This window comes from Myodes glareolus, chromosome 25, assembly GCF_982192425.1.
Source record: "Myodes glareolus chromosome 25, mMyoGla1.1, whole genome shotgun sequence".
NCBI lineage: Eukaryota > Metazoa > Chordata > Mammalia > Rodentia > Cricetidae > Myodes > Myodes glareolus.
The window spans coordinates 3,982,652-4,009,281 of record NC_142050.1 but is presented as its reverse complement, the minus strand read 5'-3'; the positions used below and the strand labels follow the sequence as shown (position 1 = coordinate 4,009,281).

The following is a 26,630-nucleotide window of genomic DNA, read 5'->3' as shown; positions in this document are numbered from 1 at the left end:
ACTAGGATTTTAGCAAAAGCAAATTTGGAACATAAAAATCCCCCACAAAGGCATCTCTTTTCCCATGTTGGGCCAGTGACTTCTGTGTGGCCTGGTTTTGTAACACTGGGCCACTTAAGACTCTGGACATTATTTGCAGAGCTGGGAAGCACTTCCTTCAGCGACTGTTGTGAGAATATACAACAGCGACACATTCAAAATTATACCACTGCCAAGAATACACTTAGAGCCTGTGGGCCCTTCTCAGGAGGACCCTGCACCCTCTCATCTCTCTAGGACAGCCACAGAGACGTGCAGGAAGAACATGCCACTGGGACTAGAGACAGCGGGTCTCCAGAAGAGATACTTGTATCTCTCTTGGTCTACTCTTGCAGAGAATAGGTTAAAGATTCCAATGTCTTAGGATATTAAGAGGACTCGGGGAAATACACACACATGATACTGGCCTGTGATGTGTATTCATGACTCCTTGCTTTTACTCGGTCATTAAAAATGCATCAGTTTTTTCCTCCCTTTTTTGTTTTAACTTTGTAGTGATATCTGTTTCAGCTAACAGTTCTGGAAAAGCAAAGTTAAGGTACCACCTATGCTAATAGTCTCCTTGGTGGTCAGAGATATAAGCTGGTGTACAGTGGCACACTGAGAGCTGAGACAGGCAGAGAGTCTGTAGGTGATGTCCATGCACTGGGAAATGCAGATGTGCGCGTGTGATTACATGTTCACGGTGTCGGTGTCACAGTCTTGTGTTCTGGGAATGTTTCTTGCTTTTTATACCATTCTTACTACTTAAGTCTCCATAGATAGAAACATATTTTAAAGGTCTATTTTTATTATTTTAAAATAAGTGTGTGTGTGTGCGTGTGTGTGTGTGTTTGGGGTTATGAGCACATTACTGTTGAGGCCCTTGGAGGCTAAAGGCATCAGATTCTCCTTGGAGTTATAAGTGGCCATGAGCCACCCACATGGGTGCTGAGAACTGAACCTGGATCCTCTACAAAAGCAGGAAGAGGTCTTAGCTAATGAGCCATCGCTCAAGCCCTCAGAGAAACATTTAAAATTAAATTAATATTAAAATTAATACCTGAGTCCCCAGCTTTCAAGAGCTCAGTTCATTTTGCTGTTGACAAATTATGATTCTAGCAATTTTAACTAAAGTTCTGGAAATAAAATCTCTTCCAGCTACTCAAATTCAGGATTCCTTTCTTAAGTATTTTCTGTTAATTTTCTTAGCTCATTAATTAACATTGGATTTTTATGTTTTCTTTAAAGTTTTTATCTTCCAGAAATAGAAGGCATACTCAAAACCAAGGTCACTATTTCCTGCAAGAGTGTCTCCATGGTAAAATGACTCCCAGAGACCCTGCTTCCTGTGCTCTACTGGAATCCTTCCTCTGCAGTGCAGACTGAGCCTAGCAACTCAGCTGAAGCTAAACACAGGGAAGTAACTACGTTAGTTACAGGAAGTGTGGCTTCTGCCTCTTTTGTCCTTTTGCTTTCTCCGAGTTCTTAGAAGTGGGAAGCAGGAATCCATCTTGAGAGCAGGAAGAGGCCACATTACAAGGTACCGGGATGTCTGGCCAGTGGCCAGCAGGAACAGGGGTCTGCCAACAGTCACATGAAAGAGCCTGGAGTGGCTCCTCTGCGTCCTGTCAGCAGCTGCGACCCTTTCCCAGCTGAGCACTTAGATGAGCACAGCTCTGGCTGACACCTTACTTATGGCCTTGGGACAGATGTGGGCTCAGAAAGATCCAGATGAACTGGCTCATTGTGTATTGCAGAAATATTTATTGTGAGGAAGGGGATACACATAAGAAGGGGGCTGCCAGCAAGTCAGGGAAAGTAATAGGAATGTGGCTTTGGAAAGGGGCAACGGGCAAAAGCTAGACAGATTCTAGAGAACAGATTTGTCTATTGCCCTGAACAGACTGAAGGCAGGGTTGCTAACATGGCAGAGTGTTTAGAAACAGCATCACCTTCTTAACGAGATGTGCGAAATGTCTAGGAAACAGGACCATATCAGCAGGGGAGTTCCCGCACCGGGGGTGTTGCCTGCCTGCCTGTTCTCCCCTCAGAGTGTAAGTCCTGTTAAACAGGAAGGAAACAAGATGGGATGGCTTTAAAAGTTTGCAATTAAGTTTAGGATTAAGAGATGCTTGCCAAACCCAAGGTCAAATTCAGGAAAGGCTAGCAGAACGGAGTTCTCAAGTGGAGGCTAGTTCACTGGGGTTCTGACTAAGGAAACTGCAATTTGAAGCCAGGTCCATAAGCAAGGCTGCCACTGCCCTAGAAGAGGCGCCATTTCTGTTCATTCTAAGGCTGTAGTTTTACTGAGCAGCTAGTCTGAAACAGAGGCCACCCAGGCCTTTGCTCCCAGGGCCTGTGCAGAAGGGATCTGTGAGGAAGCTGTCTCTCACACTCTCCACTTCTCTATTGTTTGTAACATGTGGCGATTACCACATGAGAAAGGACACACTGTGGCCGCACTGCTCACTGACCAGGAGAAGAAAAAAGGGAATCTGCTAAGTCTAACAACACGGACTTCTGTGAACAGGATTCCAAGTCACAGAACATCCCAACCTACAGTACTGACACCATGCATACCCCATTGACCCCAAATAAACAAATCTGCAAACCTTCAGGATTATCTTAGAAACCTGTTGCACTGACATTCCTATTTGTCAATAATACAGGTAGATCAGGGAGCACCAGCAAACCGAGAGACGGGGCTTCAGCACATGCAGTCTAGGGGCCACAGACCTTTTCTGTCCACAATAACCCCAGCAGGCTGGGAGAGCGGACAGGAAAGCCCTCCAGGGCCAAGGAGGCACCAGTGATACCATCTAATTAAACAACTCCATGTGGGGATAACTGCCCACAGGGTGCATCTGAATCCTGAGTTATCCCTCAGGAATTCTCCTCCAAATAAGCAAGGGTAGCAGCATTTTGGAAGGAATCTCTTCAGCCACCTGAAGGCTATAAAACCTAACAATAATCTTTCCCTAAACATTCAAAACAGCATCTCCTTCAAGTGACTCTTATCACCTTGGAGCCAGGTGAGAGGGTGAGTTTTGAGCCAGCATCCACAGAACTAGGGTATTTAAATATCCCTCTCCTCCAAAGTCCCCAGTAAACCCAGGGTCCATGTAGACTGTCAGACGACTCAGGAGCTAACAGGATTATGGAGGCAGAAAGCGGTCCATGTCGTTCACAAGGCATGCTTGGTGCTTAGTGTGGACTCGACCTAACACTGTGATTCACAGACTACCCAACAAACTTTCAAAGGTAGTCCGTAACTGCTGGCATCATCACCTATCCAGCTAGGTCTCTGGCTCAGCAGTCCTAACGCTGACTCCACATAGGAACTGGGGAACCCGCTACTGCACTGTTGTGGTAACGGCTCTTTAAGTCTCATTATGACGTGAGGAGTGGGTTGCTGACAAGGGTGATGAGGTCGAGAGCTTTTCCTTCTCTACTAGCAGTTGGAGTCCAAAGATCTACCTCTGAGTTTCCACTGGAGTCTTAGAGAAATCTCCCCGACAGGGCTAACATTCCGACCCCCACCTTTTTTTGTGTGTGGGGAGATTCAAGACAGGGTTTGAATCAGCCTTAGCTGCCCTGGAACTTGTTTGCAGATTGGACTGGACTTGAACTCACAAAGATCTGCCTGCCTCTGCACCCATGTGTTGGGGTTAAAGGTGTGTGCACCACCATGCCAGGCCCAACATTCCTTCCTAGCAGTTAATATCCATACGAAGATGTCTGGTTTGGAGATAAATCTAAAATTGCAAGGCAGACCTAACAGACTGCAGGAGAAACAGGGGCAGTGGGCAACCCAATGATGCTACTTTTTCTTACTGACCATCATCATATCCTTTGATTTATCATCTGCCCTGTGGACAGGAGTCTCAAGATTCCCTAGGAGTCAAGCCACAGTGATTGAAATTCCCCCCGCCCCGTTCATATAGGTGTATGTTTTTGTAAATATTGTTACCTCAAGGTCAGAACCTTCCTCTAAGCCAATATGTTTGTCTATAAGAGTTGAAGCAACCATCATTTTATGCTCGTCGTTCAAGTCTTTACTTCCTAAAGGCAACAAGAAGACAACCACCACAACTCCTACACAGGTAGGCATAGAAGGAGATTAGCTCTGAATACACTGATGAGAATCTTTTATACAGAGTAGTAAGAATGGGTTCTTGCTCTGGAGGGTAAGGCTATCTTTCTTGCACAGTCCTGGCCAACAATTAAAGAGACAATACAGAGGGCAGCCATAGAACTGCCATTAAAATGTGAGAGAGCTCAGCAAATTATTTCCTGATTTAGATTTAAAACAAAAAAAAAGAAAGAAAAAGGAAAATAAAAAAAGAAAAAAATGAGAAATTCAGTTAATTTTTAAAAGACTGAAACAATATTGTTCAATTTAATGGGAAAGCCTCTAGAAGGTCAAGTGATGAGGTAAGAAAGTTCCAGTGCTTCTCCTTTCACAGGGATTTTAATTGTCTCCACCTCCTACACCTCTGGTCTACAGGTAAACGGATGTCACTTCTTGAACACCCCTTGCTTTGTCACAGTTTCTTCTGCAACAGAACACAGACAACAAAATCAACCTGGAAGTAGAAAAGTAAGACCAGAAACCTGCAGCTCACATTTCCATCCTGGAAATCCTCACCGTAAAGGCTCTTACACCCCGGCCGCTGAACTCTTTACCAGCTGCCTTGAAAATGACCTCAATTCTGTACAATGTTTATATACAGTTTCCACAGCAAAATAGCATGCTTCTTGTGATACAAAAATATGTGATCCATGCTATAATCTTCTTAATTCCTTTTAATAAGTGTTCCCTACTTGCAAACAGATGCATGCTCCTTGTCTTTACATTTCTGATAAATATCTACGACACAAACACACAAGCCATGATCTTTTGTTTTCCCACCAAGATCTTGCAGCAACCAGTCAACAGCCAAAGCCGACCTCTGTAATTCAAATGTCACACTGCAATTTCAAACTGGCAGCTTTCCTTCAGTTTCACTTTACTTGCCCAGGAAACAATGAGATATTTATTCTGATGCCAGTAAAACTGTGGGAAGAGTTGAGAGATTGGTGCTTTCTTGAATTTTTTAATCTGCAGATGTGGACAGCTGGTTACAAGAGGAGTATATGTTACTATTACTTTAATAATCCTGTAACATACAATGAATAGAATCTCAGAAAGTATGTTTGTATTAAAGTTGATTTATACAATCACAAGACCTACAGCAGTCTATCAATTAAAAAGAACTACAGCTGCACAAAGTATAAACACACCAGTGCAATCAATGCAATTTTTATATATAACGTACACACATACTAATGACAAAAGAACCTCCATGTTCTTCTCTCCTTCTAGAGGGAATTCCAGTCCCTTTCTCACATGAATATGTGTGCTTTTTGGAAACGGTGTTTTTCAGTGTTCCTGGAAACTTTAAGAAGTATAACCCAGGATCTGACAGCATCCAGCAGCTTCCCATACAACCCCCCCAGATCTAGACCCTCATACACACACACACACACACACACACACACACCTTGAATTAGTGGATCTGATGCTGGAAAAGAATATTTGTACTTTCAAGAAGTACCAATACTGCTGGACACAGTAGTTCACAACTATAATCCTATCACTTGCGATTTTGATTTTAGTTCAAGGCCAGCCTGAGCTACATATTGGGTTCCAAGAAAGCCTAGGCTACAGAGTGAGACTTGTCTTTAAAATAAACCAAATAATAATAATAATAATAATAATAATAATAGAAGAGTTACAGTATTAAGCTATTTTCCTAAGTACTCAAATACTAAGAACTATGTTATATTCATTTTATATCCACATAATTGTTAAATATAAGATATTGAATATGATGGATTTCTTTAAGTACCAAGTTGACAATATGTGGAATAAAATCCAAAGCACAATGAATAGCGACATAACCACAGTTACTGAGCTAACCCTTAATTCAAGAGGAGCAGAACGTCTAAGCCTTGTGTCCTTGCCTCCTCATAAGTCACCAGCCCCAGTGCAGAATTTTGTTAGAATATTATCATTCTTGTCATTGTTTGCTTTTATTTTTTTACTATATTTTTGTTTAAGCAACATATCATTATTTTGTCAGATCTTTATAATAATTGGAATCACACTGTATTTTTTCATGCTTCTATGCCAGGAAGGACAATTCAGACTACTAGTTGTGAGTTGCTGATATGACACTCACATATTGCTAAACTGTATGAATAGGCCACAGTATATTTATGCATGTTCATGTTAACAGAGATATCAGATGTCTTCTATTTTCCTGCTACAAGACTGTGCTACATAAATCATGACATAATATAATAAATTATGTGTTTGACATTTTTATTTTACTAACATGTTGAACAAAAGACAGAAATTTGGGACAAATTTTGTTTGACAGAAACAATGGTTTTCCAAAATGGCTGAGTCAACAGATTTTTCTCTGTGCACAGAGCAAGAGTTCCCCTTACTTCTCATCTTCCTTGAACTTAAAATATCCAACTTATTTCAGTTCCACAGGTCTCAGATGGTATTTGCTTTGGTTTTCAATTTCCACTTCCTGGCAGTCAGCAACAGTGTTGGTTATCATCTGCCACCGAGGCTTCCTTTGTGGCATGTCTGCTCAAGTCAGGGACCCACAGGTGGTCTTTTACTACTGAGTCAATTACTATTTTCAATACTTTCTTTTAGTTTCTGACCTTCCATTACATTTTCTTTAAAGTGTTCATTCAATAAATGTAAGTTTGTAATTCTAATATTGCCCCTTTTTCAATTCTTTCCTTTATGGAACTTCATATCAACACTCTCCCTTGTCTTCGTCCCTTTGGTTTTACTTCTCATATTTGATTGGCCAATCCATCTGCAATGGAATGTACGGAATGAAATGGGAGTTCAGCTTCTCTTCTTTCTCTCACTTCCTGATGCGCCTTTGCCAATCATTTCTCAGCTATTACAGACTATCTATGCCAAGAGCTGCATCTCGATGTCTCACTAATCGGCCTGCCCATTGACTCAGCTGTCTAAATTACAGCAATCTAAAAATGACAGTCTTTTAAGGCATTGATAGGGCTGTCTTACTGCGTTCTTCTTTCAAATGCATTTTAACAACTGCTTACAAAAGCCCCTGAAAACAGCTTTATGGTTTCACTAGAACCCACACCAATTTGGAGAAAATGGGCTCAACGTAGCTCTGAGTCTTTCAATCTGCAGATAAAATTTCTTTGCGTTATATACACTTGGTTTAACATATTTCAATAAAAATTGATTGCCCCTTTGAGGACCTTCCATACCCTTTATTTCTTGATATCTAGTAATATGATATTTAAATTTTACAATTTTCTCCTTATTTGTAGACATTCAAATACACGTTATATTTTAATAGCCCGTATTCAGAAAATGTACTAAAACCTCGTATTATTTTTAAAATAGGCGCTTTTCAAGTTTTCTAACTAGACAGTCTCATTATCTCAGACTGGTACCAGTTTTACTTCTTTGCCAACTTATTTCTTCTCTTCTTGCTTTCTAGCGCACTATCAGGTATTCTAGCGAGGTTGATTTTGAACTGTTAAACTGCACACATTCCTGGCTACACCCAATCAGGATGTGCAAACTTTGATGCACACTGTCAGATATGGTTTGATGACATTCTGCTTAAGTGGATTGTGCATAATTTTAATTTAATTTTAAGTTTTATTTCTCATCATTAGGTTTTGTGACCAAGGTTGTAACTAGCTAGTTCATCATCTCACATTTTCCAGATTGTAGCACATTTCTGACACCAAGGCCGTGTGACTATTATTCTTATGTCTGTGGGATTTGCTATACTTGGTAATGATTTACCTCATCTTTCTTTCATTTATTTTTTCTCCTTACTTCCTTATATGTCCGCACCCTTTTCCCTACTCCTTTCTCTCCTTCCTCTGCAGCCTTGGTTAGTCATAGTGCTTTCTTTCCCTTGTATTTTAAACTTTGAAACTGTAAATTCTTATTTCTCAAAAAACAACCTTTAGGCTTTGACTGAAGTGAACATACCAAAGAAATGATGTGCTTGTACTTCTTGTGAAACTCAGCACACATTATGCTTTGGTGATAATTTCTCACATAAGATGTTTTCTTTCTTGCTACATAGAAATAAGCTCTATCAGTAATTTTCCATAGGGTGGATTTATTTCAATCTATAGAGAGTAGCCCTGGCATTCCAGTTGACTGATGAAGTTCTCCAATTAGCCATTTAATTTAGAGTATGGATGGCATTTTGTCCACAATAACTCCAACTAACACCAACCATGGTATCATTAGAATAACTATGCATTAAGGATAAATGTGATGGTGAGGTGGACGGAAGAAGCCAGATATAAAGAAGCACTTTAGATTTATTTCATTCAAATGATATTTTAGTACCGGCCAGATTATCCTGTAGTATGAACAAGAAGGCTGGATGGTGCTTCTGGTTGAGAGTAACTGCAAGGTAACCGTTTGGGGCAAGAGCAATGTCCTACAATGTGGTGGGGAGATAATGCTTTCTTATCAAACTGCTAGCTTAAATACCTTAAAACGAGTGTATTTTAACATACTCAAATTGTTCCTCATTGAAGTTGATTTCAAATGGTGCCATAATAAGAATATTAAATTATACATCTAAGATCTATGTATTACTCTTCTATGTCAATCTTATCTGTGTAAAATAGCCATTTAAATCCCTTTTGAATTAGGGACTCCAGAACTCAGAGTTGTAGCTCCGATATCAATTTCAAAGGCCTGGAGCACTTGTGGAGGCGGCAAACAGCTGCCATGTAGAGGCCTGCACATATATAATGCTTTACAATGCCCTGGTGGTCATTCATTCTTTATTGCTTGTGAAAATTCACTTGTATGACCAAAGATTATTTCTAAATTAACACATTTCTAAGTAGAAGAAGGGCATTCGTGCAGTACAGATCTTGACATTATTCAGGTTATTGTCATGTTCACATGTGACGGAGGGAAGATGGAGGGAAGAGCTGGTGGAAGTGCCTGGTCCGCATGCAGCGAGGGAGAGTATGCTTGTGTTTCCAGCCTCGTCCCTGCCTCTGCTCGCTCTCCAGTCTCGCTCTGCATGACATTGATTCTCTTCCTGCTTCCATGCAGCTCTTTTGTGCTCTCACAATTTCCAGTACAAGTAACTCTACTCTCCATTTTTTTTCATTTTAAAACTGTTATATGTTAAATGTATTCTTTGAGAAGTCCATATATGTGTAAACTGTAAGACCGTATGCACCCCTACAGTCTCCCTCCAACTTCTCCAGAAGCAGTACCCACATGTCCCCTCCAAACTACATGTCTTCTCCTTTTTAAAAACTCACTGGTCAATTACTGCTGCCACCAGGAAATGGGCGACCTACTGGGGAACACACTTCTGAGGGGCAGGGGAATCCTCTTCCACAGAAGCCATCAACTACAGCCAAGGGCTTCTCAGCGGGCTAACATCCTTTCATTATAAAAGTCCTGGAAAGGCTAGAGATGGAGGGAAGACATCTCAACATAATGAAGGCTGTGTATGACAAACCATAGCCACCACCAAGCCAATGGAGAAACACTTGAGGCATTCATCAGGAACAGAACAAGGGCATCCACTCCCATCACTCTCATTTAAAATAGAGCCTTAGTTAAAAAAAAAAAAATCAGGCAAGGACAGAAAAGGGACACAAACAGGAAAAGAAGCCAAAGTATCCCTATTTGCGGATAACGTGACTCTAATTATAAGGAACTGTAAGGATTCCACCAGGAAATTCCTAGAGCTGATGTACTTTCTTTACAAAGTGGAAGACTACAAAGTTACTGTGCCCAAATCAGCAGTTAACTTCCTACCCACCAAAATCACACACTGGAAAAAGAATCAAAGAAATAATCTCATTCACAATAGCCTCAAAAAGAAAGAAAGAAGACCTTGGGATAAACCCAACTAAGGATATAAAGTGCCTATATGATGAATACTTTAAAATATTGACAGAAAAAATTGAAGAAGACCTTAGAAGACAGAAAGAACCTCTATGTTCATGGATTGTTAGGATTAATACTGTAAAAAATTATTCATCCAACCAAAAGCAATGTATGGATTCAGGTAAGGATGCAAGAAATGGAACAAACTGCTAACAATCGGGACTTCATGAAACTAAAAAGCTCTGTAGCACAGAGGAAGTTATTGACGAACTGAAGAGACATCTGCAGAATGGGACAAAACCGACAGGAGATTAATGTCTAGAATATATGAAAAATTTTAAAAAACTAAACACGAAGAAAATAATAAATCCAACTTAAAAAACGGGCTATGGAACTGAACAAAGAGTTCTCAAAAGAAGAAATACCAACAGGTAAGAATTTTTTTTGCTTATTTTCTTTTGCATTTCAAGAGAGGGTTTCACTGTGTAGCCTTGGTTATCCTGGAACTAGCCTAGACCAGGCTGGCCTTGAGCTCAGAGATTCACCTGCCTCTTCCCCCCAATTGTTGGGATTAAGGCCTGCCCCACCATGCCCAGAGATGAGAAATATTTTTAAGAGTGTACAACATCCTAAGCCATCAGGAGAACGCGAATGAAAGCTTTTCTCTAAATTTAATTTTACTTTCTTGATATGATTTCAGATTTACGAACAAAACAATATAGTTAAGAATCAGCCTCTGGACCACTATTAGGGTTTAGCTCTGTGTTGTCAGAGTCCTCTCATCCCAACCCTATTAACCACACACCAGTCTGTTGGATGTGCCACTATTTTTATGACTAATTAAAGTTCATTACCTATTTTTGTCTGTCTACTCTGTATGTTCAGCCAAACATATCGTGAAAACTTAAGAAATTAATTAATACCAGAAGATTCTTTGCTAAAAAAAAAACAGATTTAAGCAGAAAATCAATTGTTATGTAGACTATAAAACATAAATACAGTCCTAATACTGAGTTTCCTTGTAAAGTTTTCCCTCTTTTTTTGAATCACAAAACATTTAAAGAATTAGGGGTTAAATATACCCGTGGTTAAGAGAAAGTGAGTCAATCTTACAGACTTGCACATAGAATGCATATTATATTTTTCAAACCATTATTTTCAGATTATTATTTAATACACAAAAAGCACAGCCCCAGAAATGCTTTTCAGGGAATAGGAAGTTAATAAGACCTGTAGGATATTTAATTTCACACACCAAGCAAGAGAGTACAGATAAGCAGATTTTCTGCCAAAACACAAACCTTAAGGAAACGGTTGTTATTGTTATTGCAGTTGCCAGACATTCCTTGCAATCCAGCCACAGTGCTCTAAAAAGTTGACAGAAACAATTAAAGAAGGCTTCCCCCAATCCCAAGACAGCAGGATAGAAAAACACCAAGGTTCAAGTGTTGGCTGGACCACACACTGTCCAGTACCGAGAAGAGACTGCTGCACCTCCACGCCCTAGGTGGCAGACACAGGGTGGCGTCTCTCTGCACTGGTATATGCACAGTATTAAACAGGTGAGCAACAAACATTGCTCTCTCTGCCTCACCTACAACAAGCTGTTTCCAACAAGGAACAACAAACAGCCAGAGACAAACTCAGTATTAGCCCTACAATGTTTTCCCCACGAAAATTATTTTGATAAACCATTTTTAATACTTATGCAACCACAGTTTCCATTAAACTTTTGCTTCCAACTGTTACATGCTAACAGAAGCAATAAAAACAAATATTCCTGTGGGTATTTCATACAATACGTAAAAAGATTCTAAGAGGCAAACTGTCACAATATTATAAAATGATATGAAATTCTAGCAACAAAAACAAATAATAAAAAAAGAATAGTTCTATTTTAAGACAGAGAGCTGTTTTCTGTTGATGATGAATCATGTTGTAATCTGTTGCCTAGAAAGAGGTTGAGATGTTATTTGTGATATGCGCTTTATAATGTGACAAACACTCTATTATCAAAGGATCCTTAAGGATGTAAAATAATCATAAAAAGTTTGTAAGTTTACTCCTTTTAACTTCAGTGTGACCATACCTATTTTCTGAACCAAAGAGATGTAAGTGCAGTCAATATTGTTTCCAGCCTGAGCACACAGCACTTCTAATGCATACTGTTCTTATGTAGAAATACAGCCAAAATACAAATAAACTCCACAAAGTAAATAACAGAGCAATATCACCTAGCCACTGTCGGGTGAACATCGACAGTTACAGATTATAATGGGATACTAAATATTGTTAAATTCTACTTGAAAATTTTACCATACACTCAGTGTTTCATGGCATGGTGTTAACTGAGGGTTTTATTAAATCCTCCATGGTTACCTTTCAAATTGGAAAGAAAGAAAAATAGAAACAAAGAAAGGGAAGGGAAGGGGAGGGGAGAGGAGGGGAGGGGAGGGGAGCAGAGGGGAGGGCAGGGTAGGGTAGGGGAGGGGAGGGGAGGGAAGGGAAGGGAAGAAGAAACAAACAATCCCAGTGAGATTATCAGTTCTCCTAAACCCAGACATGTGGTCACTCGCAGATGTGCATGTATGTGAACCTTTCAGCCTTCAGATTTCCATCTCCTGCTCTTTGGGGGATCCCCTCCTAGTCTTCGGTCTCCAGGCAGGGTCCCTTGTGCTTTTCCAAATTAGAATGGTTAGCAGAGTGCATAGAAACAGGAATGCAAATTCAAACAGAATCAGTTGTTTGCTTATTGGAAACTCTTCTAGTTTAAATATTTGGAGAAAAGCAGAAGCAGCAGAAATTTAAATAGTTTGAGGATTATCTATACATTTCAAATTCTACTAGAGCATGACTTACAATTTCCTAAAGCGATACAGCAGATGAACAGAGGCCTAATACACAACAATCTCCCTTCACAAAGGGCCAGTGTCCTTTAACAACTGCAGGAAACATTCTCACATCCAGATGTTTCCTGTATAGCCAACTCAAGCAATCTGTCAATGTGATGTGCTCCAAGTTAAAATGAACCCTGCATAATTTGATCAAAACGGAAGCATTGCATCCTTCTGTGGGCAACACTCATCTCAGCCCTCGCTTGGAAAGTAGCTAGTTGAACTTGGTGGCTCTGTGTAATCAGAGGTTTTCCTGGCTGTGTTCAGGCAAGGTCACAGAAGATATTAGCAAATAAAATGATTCTAAATTTGAAATTACAAGATGATTCTGTGAATTATAAGAAAAGTGAAAAGCCTTGTGACCAACTGTACATATTAGGCAGGCCTGTCCTAACAAAGATACGCAAATCAATAAACTGGTCAATTATATATGAAATTAAATCAATTATTCAAAGCCCATCTAACCACTGGATATCCAATACTGGCCCTTCTCACTTCACTCACATCTTAGTCATTTTACTTTTCATTCACAGTGGAAGAGAGAAAACAGAAAACAGGGAAAAAACCCTGATCCCCCAACTTAATATTTGGTAGTATTAATTAAAAATTTGAATCAAGTGCCAATATTGGAAGTTCTAACAGTGTAGTAAATTTCACTGTTTGTTTTCCCTTGCTTGCTGTGGGAAGGCACCGTGTAACACCTAAGAACGGAGGACCCTGGACGAAGAGCACAGGGAAGTCCGACGAATGAAGGTCAGTGTTCCCTGCATTAACACAGCCATGGGCTCCAGATTTCAACTGTTACAACTCATAAAGGAAGAGAACATTCAACTCAATCTTTTTTGTAAAACATTTCTCTATCAGTTGATCTTCCCTTTAGACTCTACTGGATGATACTTACACACGGCTGACTACAGTAAGCAGGTTGTCAAGTTTGCAATATCCCTATTATTAGAAACACAGAACAAAGGCTCACAGACCTGAGGAATGACAAGAAACACCATAACTCAAAACAAGAATCATTTTGACACCTTTTGTTGTCCAGGTATTCTGGTCTGAATAGGGAGAGAGCCATGGGGGGCATCCTGCGTGCTCCGTCTGAAACCTGCACAGCGCATTGGCCTCTGGGGCCAGGGAGAGAGCTCCGATCTGAAACTGCCAACAGCTCATCAGACAGCTGGAGACACACCGTGGTTATTGGAGCTGTAGGAGGAATCTCTCTCTGTCGTGCTTGAGAAGCGTGATGAGACCAACTCCTACAATAGTTTATGATCCCAGTTTCACTCACTCTTCTCCCCCTAAAACACGTATTCAAGTAGCAAAGAACTCTCTTTGCTTTTCTTAAATAAACAATAAATAATTCTTTCATTTATTCCAACTATGAATTTAGAGAAAAATCACTTTCCATCTGCCCTTTTCTATTTCTCTTTTCTCTCTCTTCCCTCCTTCCTTCTCTTCTTTCTCCTATCTCTACCTCCCTCCTCTCTCTCTCTCTCTCTCTCTCTCTCTCTCACACACACACACACACACACACACACACGGGGGCAGGGGGAGAAAGAGAGAGAGATTTTAGAAGCTTATGTTGAAACTTTAGGGTGGCTAATTGTGATCAGTTAATTCCTCAAAGTAACTGGAAGAAACATGATTATGAGATAGGGAACTTTTGCTAGAGGAGGTTTACAGTGGCTAGATTATTTTAGCATTCCCCCTTACTTGTAAACTATTCTCTTTAGTTAAACACAGGGAAACAAAACAAAACCAACACCATATCAGACAGACCTGGGACTCAAGCTCTCTGTCCTCGGCTTCCTCAGGGCTGGCACTATCTGCAGGCTCCCACATCCTGGTCTAGACTGAGTGCCTACTTTCTAAGTGTGGACCATGAGCCAACAGCAGTTCTGATGTAGCCTAACCTCTGTACTTTAAAGCCAACAATTCAGTGGCACACAGTCTTAGCTTTTTTTCTTTACCACTTGATGTTCCCCTACTACCCAGACCACCAAATACAAAACTATCAGAGTAGAGAAGTGAAAATCCAAAACTGAAGAAAATGATTCTATAATCCTACAGTAGGCCTAGATGCTTCTAGTAAAACTTAAAACACTAGAGTAGGAAATTGAAAGCTCGGCTAAATATTTGAGGAAATCTTCTGTTTAGTTTCAAAATTTTAGATTATGTATTTTTGACTCAGTATTCCAGTACAATAAGAAAATTCTGGCCAAATATACTCCGTAAGTACAAAATGAAATGGAGAAAATAATTCTAAAAGACTATTTCCGTCATGGACAATCTCTCTGCTATATTATAATTCTAAAAGACTATTTCCGTCATGGACAATCTCTCTGCTATATTATTCACTGGTCAAAAGTTAAATGATGCCGAGTATGGTGGCTCACACTTGTAATCCAAAAGCAGGGAAGCTGAGGGAAAGAGCTGCTATGAGTTCAAGGACAGCCTGGGCAAGGTTTCACATAAGGAGAACCTATCTCAAGAAACAAATAAAAATAGAACAAAATAAAATGTTAATTGATATTTGACCTGCAATTTGATAATATAAGAAATAGAGACTATGCCCTTATTATACCACAAATGCATGAAAATTTAATATATACTTGGATTAAAGCCTGCTAAATTAAATATACATGAAAAAGACATGAATGCCCACTCATTAATCTCTTTCTGTGTCATAGATAAAAGCAAAATCACAGTCTGGATAAATAATATATTCAGGTGTGCAGAAGTTGAAGGTATGAAATCTCTCTGTGCTCTATCAGCTGACATAAAGAATATTTATTTTTTCAGAGCATTTACACGTGTATGAAGTATGAAATACTACAACTAAATTACTGATGAATTTTTTGACATGTCAATATAAAACATATGTATGTTTGAATGTGTTTGTAATAAAGTGTGTTGTCCCAGCCTATCAGTGTGCACTTGGAATTGACATTAGAAACAGTCCAGCGTCTGTGTCTCATTATAGCACACAGGGTTCCGGAGGGCCGCGTTCACTTGGGGGTTAGTGTTGACTCATTTACTTGATCTTCTACAGAGCTCAGGATGTAAGATCATTCCAATATGTACCTGTGCCATGGGACACACACTAGTGGAAATGCTTTGCTCTGCATTATGTTAGCACGGATCACTGCAAGCACATCCAAAAAACTTTCTCTTCCTGGGGTGAGGGGGGAAACTCTGGAAAACCTCAGCCATCTCCAGTGCTTTTCTGTCTATGTTTGTGTATGTGTGTGTGTTCGTTTAAATGTTTTATTGATTCTTCCAAAGGGAAAAAAAGTATTACAAACTATTTTGGACCATTTGGAAATGATTGAAAACATATAAAGCAGAAAGAAAAACCATCTAATTCCAACAATACAGACAGACATTATTTTATGGGTTCTGCTTGTTTCTACAAACTTTTTTCAATAGTTTGTTAAAAGTTAATACTGATTAGCTTCCATAGTGTTCTAGGAACCATGAATCGATTTATAAGAGAATATCGGGTACAAGTGGTATTTCTTTTCCAAGAGGTTGAATTTCAGCTCAGCATAGATGACATCCTCCTTTGGAAAGGATAAAGAGCCTGTGACAGAGGAGCAACATGGTGAGAAGTTCAGGAAGAAACAGCTGTGTTCCCTACCTCATCATCATCGGCATCATACTGCGCATAGTGGCGCTCCAGCAGTTCCCTCTGGCGCCTCTCCTGTTCCAGGGTCTGGCTGATCAACTGGGCAACCTCGCTCACTTGACCTGGTTTTTCTCGCCCAATAACAAACCTGTGGAAATGTTAAGAGAGGGTAGTACAGACACAGTTAGCCAGTTAAGGAAAATGGTCACATTCAAGCCAGAGCAGAGTCTATTTAGACTAGAAAGCACTATGACCCATGTACTGCTGGTAGCTAAGAGACGATAGGTTTACTCAACCAGGTAAACACTGTCCACACACAGCTAAGCAAGAAAAAAATGGGCAAAAATCAGGGACACTCCACAAAGAATGAACATTCAGGAAAGTCATAACAGATGCAATCTGGGCAGTACTTTACACATTTTGATGACTCAAGAAATGGAAGCCTGGACATAGTCACCTGTACTTGATGATCCAAAACATTTCTATAACAATGTCCCATAACATCGCAAACAAAGCATTTCGCAGTAGACCCCACATTAGGTGGTTAATGGAGGGACATTGACTTTTGTTGAGTTTTTAGAACTTTGTTGACACGAAGGAGAAATAGAAGGATTTTATTGCAATTTGTTTTTAACAAAAAAATACAGAAAAAGGTGGTAAAGTAACATGGCATATTCTTTCACATTAACATATGATTCTATTTTCAAAAATGCAAATAATATGTCTATAGTATATGGTTTCTAAATACCACTTAGAATCATTATTTTAAATGTGATGCTCAGTCTTTTCTATGCTTAATTGTTACACATATCCCTTGATTACAGGATGTTGTTTTATTTAATCTTAAGCCATGTAGATCACCATTTTCTGTATAAGGACAATGAAGAACAAATTATTTGTTCTTAGATGTTTCTAGTTAATTGCCTTTCCAACACACTTTCATACAGTTTCCAACAGACCAGACTTGGCTTAGAATTAGGCTCAGATGTTCATCATCTCATTTCTCTTTGGGAGTCAAGAATAAAAATGATCCTACAGATTTTCTTTGTCAAATGTAATTCATATTTAGTAATACATACCTATTTTAAATGTTTGATTCAATAAGAACAACAAACACAAAGGCCCGTGATCACTACATCAATGAAAATATGGGGACAGTCTATCGACCCAAAGCATTTCCTTATATGGCTTTCTAGAAAACTTCTTCACTCTGGTTCCACGCTAATCTCTGGGAGTTTCACTTAAATGAAACTGTGATTTCTAGAGAATGTTTTACTGTATGGGATAGACTTCTGGCAGACGTATTCTATTAACAGTCCTAAATTTAGATGATTTTATTATACATCAAGTTACTATAAATATCTGCACATGAGCCTTTATAGACATGTTTTCATTCTCCTTTAACAAATAATCAATGAGTTGAGTCAGACGGTAACTGCCTGGGTAACTTCTCAAAGAGTTGCCATTCTGAATAAGAGGGAGCCATTCCCCATTCTCCTCACACTGTACAAGATCCATACCTGCCGTACATCTTCACCATAACCTGGGGCAGCCACTCTCTAAATCTCCAGCCATCCTGGTGTGTCTGGTATCAGTGCTCTCAGGACAATGATTCTAATCATTCACATTTTACCATCTATTTCTCTTTTTTCATGAAATATTTTTTCAAAAGTATTGTCCACTTTAAAAATTGTTTATTTTTATGATTGAGGTGAAATGTCTCTTAGTACATTTTGGTACATAATTTTATCTCTTTTTTGTAGATATGTATACACACAAAATGTACAGTTACATATTTATGTGTCTAATCTATTAGACTCTCCCAGTTTATGCTTTCCGATCTCAGCATTTCAAATTACGTATATGAAGTTTTAAAAACAAACATCAGTTTCTACTTTAGCAGAACACCATCTTCAAAATCCAGTGGAGGAAACAAATTCAGACTTCCTATGTGATGAAGCTGTCACCTCTTCCCAGCGTCTGTTTGTCAACACAATAATAAACACAGACCTGCTGGTGGCATACTGAGTAGATTTTCATAATCAAACTGTTGAATCATACAAAAAATAAATGATGTCTTTTAATGAATTCTAATTCCTAAGATTTCTCCCCTACTTTATGATTAAATCTTTTTTCCCTTTATTTCTTTCATTTAAAATCCTTCTCAAAGTTAAATTTAATTTTCAGGCATACTGTGTCATAAGGATAGTTTCTTTCTTTCCAAACAGCCAGTGATTTCAATATCATTTGTTAAAGACTGTTCTTTACAGTGAGTCTGGGACCTCTGAGGGAGTGGGTAGGAACAAGAAACCTTTGTGGGTCTGGGTGCGAGTCTGGGACCTCTGAGGGAATGGGCCTGAGGCAGAGACCTCTGAGGATCCAAGCATGAGTCTGGGACCTCTGGAAGAGTAGGCCTGCGCCAGTGTCCTTTGTGGGACTGGGCCCAAGATAGGGACCTCTGTGGGAACAAGCCAAGGCCAGGGACATCTACTGAAACAGGCCTGAGCCAGCAGCCTCTGCCAGAGTAGGCCTGAGGCAGTGAACTTCACAGGAGCAGGCACAGGGAGCCACCACTGAGGGAACAGGCCCAAAACAGAGACCTCTGAGGTAGCAAGCCTCAGTCAGCTATATCCCCTGGAGCAGGCCTGATTCAGTGATCTCTGCTGGAGTGGGTCTAAGACAGCAAAGTCGGCCAGAGCAGGCCCAAGGCAGCAATCGGAGCAAAAACAGCCCCAAGCAAGCAATCTCCATGGGAGCAGGCCCAAACGACCCCTGATATTGCAGAGCAAACCCCGGGAGCACAAAGCAACCTCCAAGAACATGAAGTGACCAATGGAGTGACTGGAGCCATGGCCCTGACTGCACCATGAGGAGTAACCATCTGAGCCTTGGATTCACTGGCACCTGGAAGATTTATCACTGGAGTCACAGACAGCTAAGACTACATCAGTCAGAGGGAAAGATGGGTAGACAAGATAAGAACACATGCAGCACCACAAAGAACCACACACCAGTAAAAAGTGGTGACCCTATAACAGCAAGACTTAAACAACCAAATATAGATGAAGCGGAAGAAAATGTCCTAAAAAATAACTTTAGGAGAATATTTGAGGCCCTTAAAGAGGAAATTTAAAATTCCCCCAAAGAAAGGGAGGAAAAGAGAGAAAATAACCAAATTAAAATATAAGAAATGAAAAGGGGGACATAACAATAGACATAGAGAAAATCCAGAGAATTATCAGGTCATATTTCGAGAATCTGTACTTCACAAAATTGGAAAATGTAAAAGAAATGGACAACTTTCTGGATAAATAACACTTACCAAAATTAAATCAAGATCTGATAAGGATAGACCTGTAACTGATAAAGAAATAGGAACAGTCATCAAAAATCTCCTCCCCCCAAAAAAGCCGAGGATCAGATGGTTTCAGCTCAAAATCCTAAAAGATTTTCAAAGAAGAACTAATACCAAAACTTCTCAAATTGTCCCATACAATAGAAACAGAAGGAACATTGTCAAACTCCTTTTATGAGGCTACAATTACCCTGATACCCAAACCACATAAGAGCATTGCTAAGAAAGAGAATTACAAACCAATATCACTCCTGAACATTGATGCAAAAATACTCAACAAATCACTGGCAAATCGAATCCAAGAACACATCAGAGTTATCATCTTCCTGATCAAATCTGCTTCACGCCAGAGATACGGGAATGGTTCAACATAAAAAAAAATCTGTCAATATAAACCACCATATAAATAAACTGGAAAATAAAAACCACATGATCATCTCATTAGATGCTGAAAAAGACTTTGACATGTATTTCGATACAATAATGCTTCATGATAAAGGTCTTGGAGTGAGCAGGAATAGAAGGAACATACCTAAACACAATAAAGTGTTTATTTAATATACAGTAATATTATATATTAATATACTGTTAATACAATTAATAATTGTTAATATACAGTAAGCCAACCGCCAACATCAAACTAAATGGAGAGAAACTCACAGTGATCCCACTGAAATCAGGAACAAGACAAGATATGCAATATAGTTCTTGAGGTCCTAGCGAGAGCAATAAGACAACAAAAGGAGACCAAGAGGATACAAATCAGAAAGGAAGAAGTCAAACCCTCACTATTTGCTGATAATATGGTAATTTAAAAAAGTGACCCCCAAAATTCTACCACGGAACTTCTACAACTCATAAACACTTTCAGTAATATAGTAGGATACAAGATTAACTAAAAAAAAAAATCAGTAGCCCTACTTTACACAAATGATAAATAGGCTGAGAAAGAAATCAGAGAAACATCACACTTCACAATAGCCACAAATACCATAAAATATCTCAGAGTAACTCTAACGAAACAAATGGAAGACTTGTATGACAAGAACATTAACTCTTTAAAAAAAGAAATTTACAAAACCAGAAAATGGAAAGATTTTCCATGTTCTTGGATAGGTAGAATTAACATAGTAAAAATGGCAATCTTACCAAAAGCAATCTACAGATTAAATGCAAAATCCCAGAAAAATTCTTGACAGACCTTGAAAGAATGGTACTCAACTTCATATGGAAAAGCAAAAAACCCAGTATAGCAAAAACAATCCTGTACAATAAGGGAACTTCTGGAGGCACCACAATCCTTGACTTCAAGCTCTACTGCAGAGCTACAGTACTGAAAACAGCCTGGTACTGGCATAAAAACAGACAAGAGGATCAATGGAACCAACTCAAAGACCTAGATATTAATTCACACACATATTAATACCTGATTTTTTGACAAAGAAGAAAAAAATATAAAATGAAAAAAATAAAGCATATTCCACAAATAGTGCTGGCATAACTGGATATCAACCTGTAGAAAATGCAAATAGATACGTAGAAGAATACAAATAGATCAATATCTATCACCATGCACAAAACTCAAGTCCAAATGGATCAAAGACCTCAACATAACGCCAACCACACTGAACCTCATAGAAGAGAAAGTGGGAAATATACTTGGACGCATTGGCACAGGAGACCACTTCCTAAATATAACCCCAGCAGCACAGACAATGAGAGAGACAATAAGTGGGAGCTCCTGAAACTGAAAAGATTCTGTAAAGCAAAGGACATGTTCAACAAGACAAAACAACAGCTTATAGAATAGGAAAAGGTCTCCACCAACCCCATGTCAGACAAAGGTCTGATCTCCAAAATATACAAAGAACTCAAGAAATTGGTCATCAAAAGAACAAACAATCCAATTTAAAAAACAAAAAAAAGAATAGGAATACAGACCTAAACAGAGAATTCTCAACAGAGGAATCTAAAATGGTTGAAAGACACTTAAGGAAATGCTCAACATCCTTTGCCATTAGAGAAAAAACACTGATGACAACATATGTTGAAGAGGATATGGAGTAAAGGGAAAACTTCTCCACTGCTGGTGGGAATGCAAACTGGTACAGTCGCTTTGGATATCCATATGACAATTTCTCAGAAAATTAGGAAACAACCTTCCTCATGACCCAGCAATACCACTTTTGTTTATATATCCAAAAGATGTTCAATCGTGCCACAAGGACATGCGCTCAACTATGTCCATAGCAGCTTTTTTTTTTTTGTCATAGCCAGAACCTGGAAACAACATAAATGTCCCTTGACCTACGAATGCATAAGGAAAATGTGGTATAATTACACAATAGAGTGCTACACAGAAGAAAAAAATAATAACATCTTGAAATGCAGTCAAATGAATGGATCTAGAAAACATCATATTGAGTGAGGTAACCCAGACCCAGAAAGGTAATTATCATATGTACTCATTCATAAATGGCCTTTAGACATAAACCAAAGAAAAGCTACCTACAATTTTACAATTCCAGAGAACCTATACAACAATGAGGACCCTAAGAGAGACACATATGGATCTAATCTACATGGGAAGTAGAAAAAGACAAGATCTTGGGGATCTTGAGCATGGGGACCATGGGAGAAGGTAAAAGGGAAGGGGAAAGGAAAGGAGAGGAACAGAGAAAAATATATAACTCAATATAATGAACACACACGCACACACAGGCACACGAAACTGTTGTTGGCAAACACTGGATTGCTTTACTACACTGTGGCAAATCAGTTGCTTTACCTTTGTGAGATAACTTCTAGACTTTGAAGTTTGTGCCACCCAGACGTGTTTATACTTTTACCAATACAACACTCCCACCATTGTTACATAGTTAATTTTGAAACTAGGTTTTAAGTTCTTGATCTCTGTGTATCTTTCCTCTGTGTTTGCATATAGAGGTTATAATCAGCCTGCCACTTTTTCCAGGAAAGCACACCAGGGTCTGACCTGGAATTGTTTTGAAAAGCCATCCTGACAGTATGAGCTCATGTGGCCCATGAACATGTGACATCCTTCTTAATTTTTACTTTCTCAGATCACAGACCTTAAGCAATTAAGTATCTCCAAGCAGTTTGTGCTTTCTGAAGTAAATGTAATATTTTTTAAATTTTAGAATGTTGAACTATAACTGAGTTCTAAATACTGGCTTTGTGTTCTGCAATCTAGCTAAACTAAATCACTATTTCTATGAGTGTTCTGTAGATGTCTTAGCATTTTTTAAAGTAAGACTGTATCCACAATTTAGAAACACAGCTTGACCTATTACTTCCCTCTTTTGTGTTTATCTGTATGTGTTTGTAAGGATTGACAGCATCTTTGTTTCCTGTTATAAAAGAACTGCTCTGAATTGTCCAAAGATGCACAGGATGATTTAAAATGAGATATTACAGTCACTATGATAAGATACTTAACGTCTTTAGTGCACTAAATTAATCTTGATATTTGAATTTATATTTTCATAAATACATGTTTATCAGAACTTGTGTCTCATATTACACATATAAAGAAATTAAATAAAAAACCTCATATCCTAGAATGGCTGTTTTAGAGAAGCCTAGACTGGCCTTATATGTGTGTTTTTTTAAAGAAGATTTATTTATTTTATGCATTTGAATGTTACTCCTCCATATATGTCTATGTACTAGGTATGTGCCTGCTGCCCACAGATGTCAGAACATCAGATCTTGTGGAATTGGAGTTATGGATGATTATAAACCATCATGTGGATGCTAGGAACTAAACTCCAGTCCTCTGAGGGGGCATCAATTACTCTTTGTTGTGGAATATATAACTTTTATATAATCTTTATAAAGATTATAAAGTTATAATCTTTATAACTATGTAAAGATATGCTGCAGTTAACAATGTAAAGGTATGCTCTATTTGTTCAATGAAGTAAATGTGTTGCCCTTTTCCCTTGCCTGCCTATGGCACCTGACTGTTCTAATCAAAAGCTGAGTGGCTAATAGCAAGGCAGAAGTTCCAGGCAGGGAAAGTAGGAAGAGGAATTTAGGCTTGCGTAGAAGAAAAAAAAAGGAGATGACAGGGGCCAGACAGCCAGAAAAGGAAGAAGGAGAATGAAAGGAAGGCAAAAAGCCCTGAGTCAAAATGTAGATAAATAGAAACAGGTTAAAGATAAAAGGTAAGGTAAAAGAGCTAGTGGGACAAGCCTAAACTAAGACTGAACACACATAATTAATACCAAGTCTGTGTTTTTATTTGGGAGCTGTTTGGTGGCTCAAAGAAAAAGTCAACTACAAACTGTGCTCAATGTGGGGCCCAAATTTCCACACAGGGATTGAGAAAGCGGAAAAAAATAAAAAAGAGAAAGGATACATGTCCTTTACGTGGTGCTGATGTGCAGCGGAGCCCTTGTGCAGCCGGTGTTCTAAGTAAGCTAAGTGAAAGCATCTGCCACAAGTGCAGGCACCGACCTCCAAGAGCAGGGTGGTTAATGCATTCTCAGTTAGCTACAGCTCCCATGTACACAGCTCGTTACAGTAGGTTCGGTTCTTATGGACCTCAGCCAACTTCCAGAGTGGCATGGCAGAGGGCTTAGTTGCTGCCCTAACAGTTTAATACTTGTCTCACACAGTTAGAGAAAGCTACAGGTGCATAGTAAAACAGGTCCAGACTGAAAAGACTCTAAACCGGTTAAAGTGTGTGTAGGTACTTAAGAAAAGAATGTTAGTGTAGACAGTCAAAGGAAAACATAAATAAAGATAATTAAGTAAAGTCTTTAAAGAGTAAAGTAATATTAAATAAGCCATGTGAAGATGGGAAATACAGAGTATCTGAATCCTGTCTGATGTTTGTTGACTGAATTTTTGATGGCTGATGAGCAAATGAGAGCTGCTGAGAGACGTGGGACTGTAAGGAACTGCTGGATTAAACCAGTCTAGATACCTTAGGGATGTTTTAATACTAACAGGAAATTCAGAAAATGTATTGCATTGGGAGAGAGTTTATGCTTTTGCTTCCATAGGGAATGAAAGGGTGTGGATTCCTTCAAATTTAATAAAGACCAAATTTGACTGTGGAAGACCCCTGAAAATCTTGGCAACAGATAATGAACAAATAAACCTAAAAGATAGGTTATGTATATGCTGATTCCTTGACATGGGAACAGCTCTGAGACTGAATGAGATATAAGAGGTCTTGTTTACAGAGCCCTCATGACATCCTTCATATGACTTGATAGATATTTGCTTATCCAGTCCAAATAACTTATAAACTTATAAAGTTGAGAGATATATTTTACTTGCTCATACATAACACACACAGACATACACAAAAGCTTTTTTGTCTGGCTTGCATACAATGTGCAGTCCATACTTGTGTTAATGCAGATATGTATCTTACCTTTGAAAGTTTGTGTGTTTTCAGAGCAAGGGGACCAAACACCAATGAAAATGGTAGGCCCAAGTGATCCAGCCTTTTAGAGCGCCTCTGTTGCAGTTTCTTCAGAGTTCTGCATTCAGAACAACTTCAAGGCTGTTGGCTGAGATGGCCAACTCTCACAGATTAGTAATAGCACCTTAAGCATAACTGTGTGGTCCATTTAAAAACACATTAAAAAATTTGTGCATGGTGGCATACGCCTAAAATCTCAGCACTTAGGAAGTATAGGCAGGACACTCTGTGAGTTTGAGGCTAATCTAGTCTATATAGTGAGTTCCCAGGCAGTCAGAGCTAGATCGTGAGACCCTATCTCCAAACAAATGAAACAGCAACAATAATACACAAAGACGGTTGGAGAGATGGCTGAGTGGTTAAGCTTTTAACTTTGTACATATAGCCAACCAACTCTCAAATAAAGACATGGAGACTTATGATTAATTATGAATTCTCAGCTCTTTTAACTTAATTTAACCTGTTTCTATTCATCTACATTTTGCCTTGGTATTTTTTACCTTTCGTTCATTCTGTATGTCCTACTTTCCTGCTTCTTCCATGTCTGTCTGTCTGGCCTCTGGTGTCTCCCTGTTGTTGCTTTTTCTTTCCTCTTCTCAAGTCTAAATTCTTCTTCCTACTTACTCTCCCTGCCTGGAAGTTCCTCCTATACCTCCTCCTTCACTATTGGCAGTCAGCTTTTTTTTTTTTTTAAACCAGTCAGGCACCTTAGGCAGGCAAGGTAAAACAGCAGCATATCTTCACATATTTAAACAATGCAACACAATTTTACCGTTAAACAAATATTCATATAGAATCTAGTCATTTTCCCCCAGAATGACTTTTAAATGTTTTACAACTGTTGCTATATTTTCTTTAGTTTTCTGTTTTTAGGTGAAAAAGATTTATAATATTTTAACTTCTAAAAGTAGAAAAAAAATGAGTTTTATCCCTCACCATCTTAAGTCACTTTTTCTTAGTCTATACATTTTCAGGGCTCTCCATTAGTTAGGTATATAACAATAAACAAATTTTCTAGTGATATCATATTGATCTACCTCTGTCTGTTTGATCAGCTGTTCATCCATATACCCAGCCAACTGAACAAGTGACCCCTGGCTCTGGGAAGTTTGATTTTGTGTGATTGTCTTCTCTTGAATGAGGAGAGGGACATATTGACTCAATCTTATCAGCTTAAGTACCAAAAGAGTGTTGCATTAAATATTTGATCTGAGCAGATGACAGGTCTTGGGTACTCTCTTGCACAACTGTAGCTAAGAGAACACTCTCTATGCTATAAGGCAATGCTGTAGAGAGGTTCACATAATTGGCTTTGAGATGGATCACAG

General features: G+C 38.9%; 1 protein-coding gene across 9 annotated transcripts in view; it reads right to left on the bottom strand.

Moving 5' to 3' along the window:
- Ppp1r9a (protein phosphatase 1 regulatory subunit 9A) overlaps positions 1–26,630 on the bottom strand; it is a 294,415-nt gene that overhangs the window by 72,283 nt on the left and 195,502 nt on the right. For 5 of the 9 annotated variants that reach the window (XM_048436978.3, XM_085684002.2, XM_048436982.3 and 2 more), the window contains exons 6-7: positions 16,499–16,634; positions 11,266–11,331 (exon numbers count right to left, since the gene is read on the bottom strand). In XM_048436978.3, coding sequence (XP_048292935.3) covers positions 11,266–11,331; positions 16,499–16,634 — 202 coding nt within the window. The remainder of the gene's footprint in view (positions 1–11,265; positions 11,332–16,498; positions 16,635–26,630) is intronic. The other 4 variants (XM_085684003.2, XM_085684005.2, XM_048436990.3 and 1 more) reach the window with 1 other exon arrangement.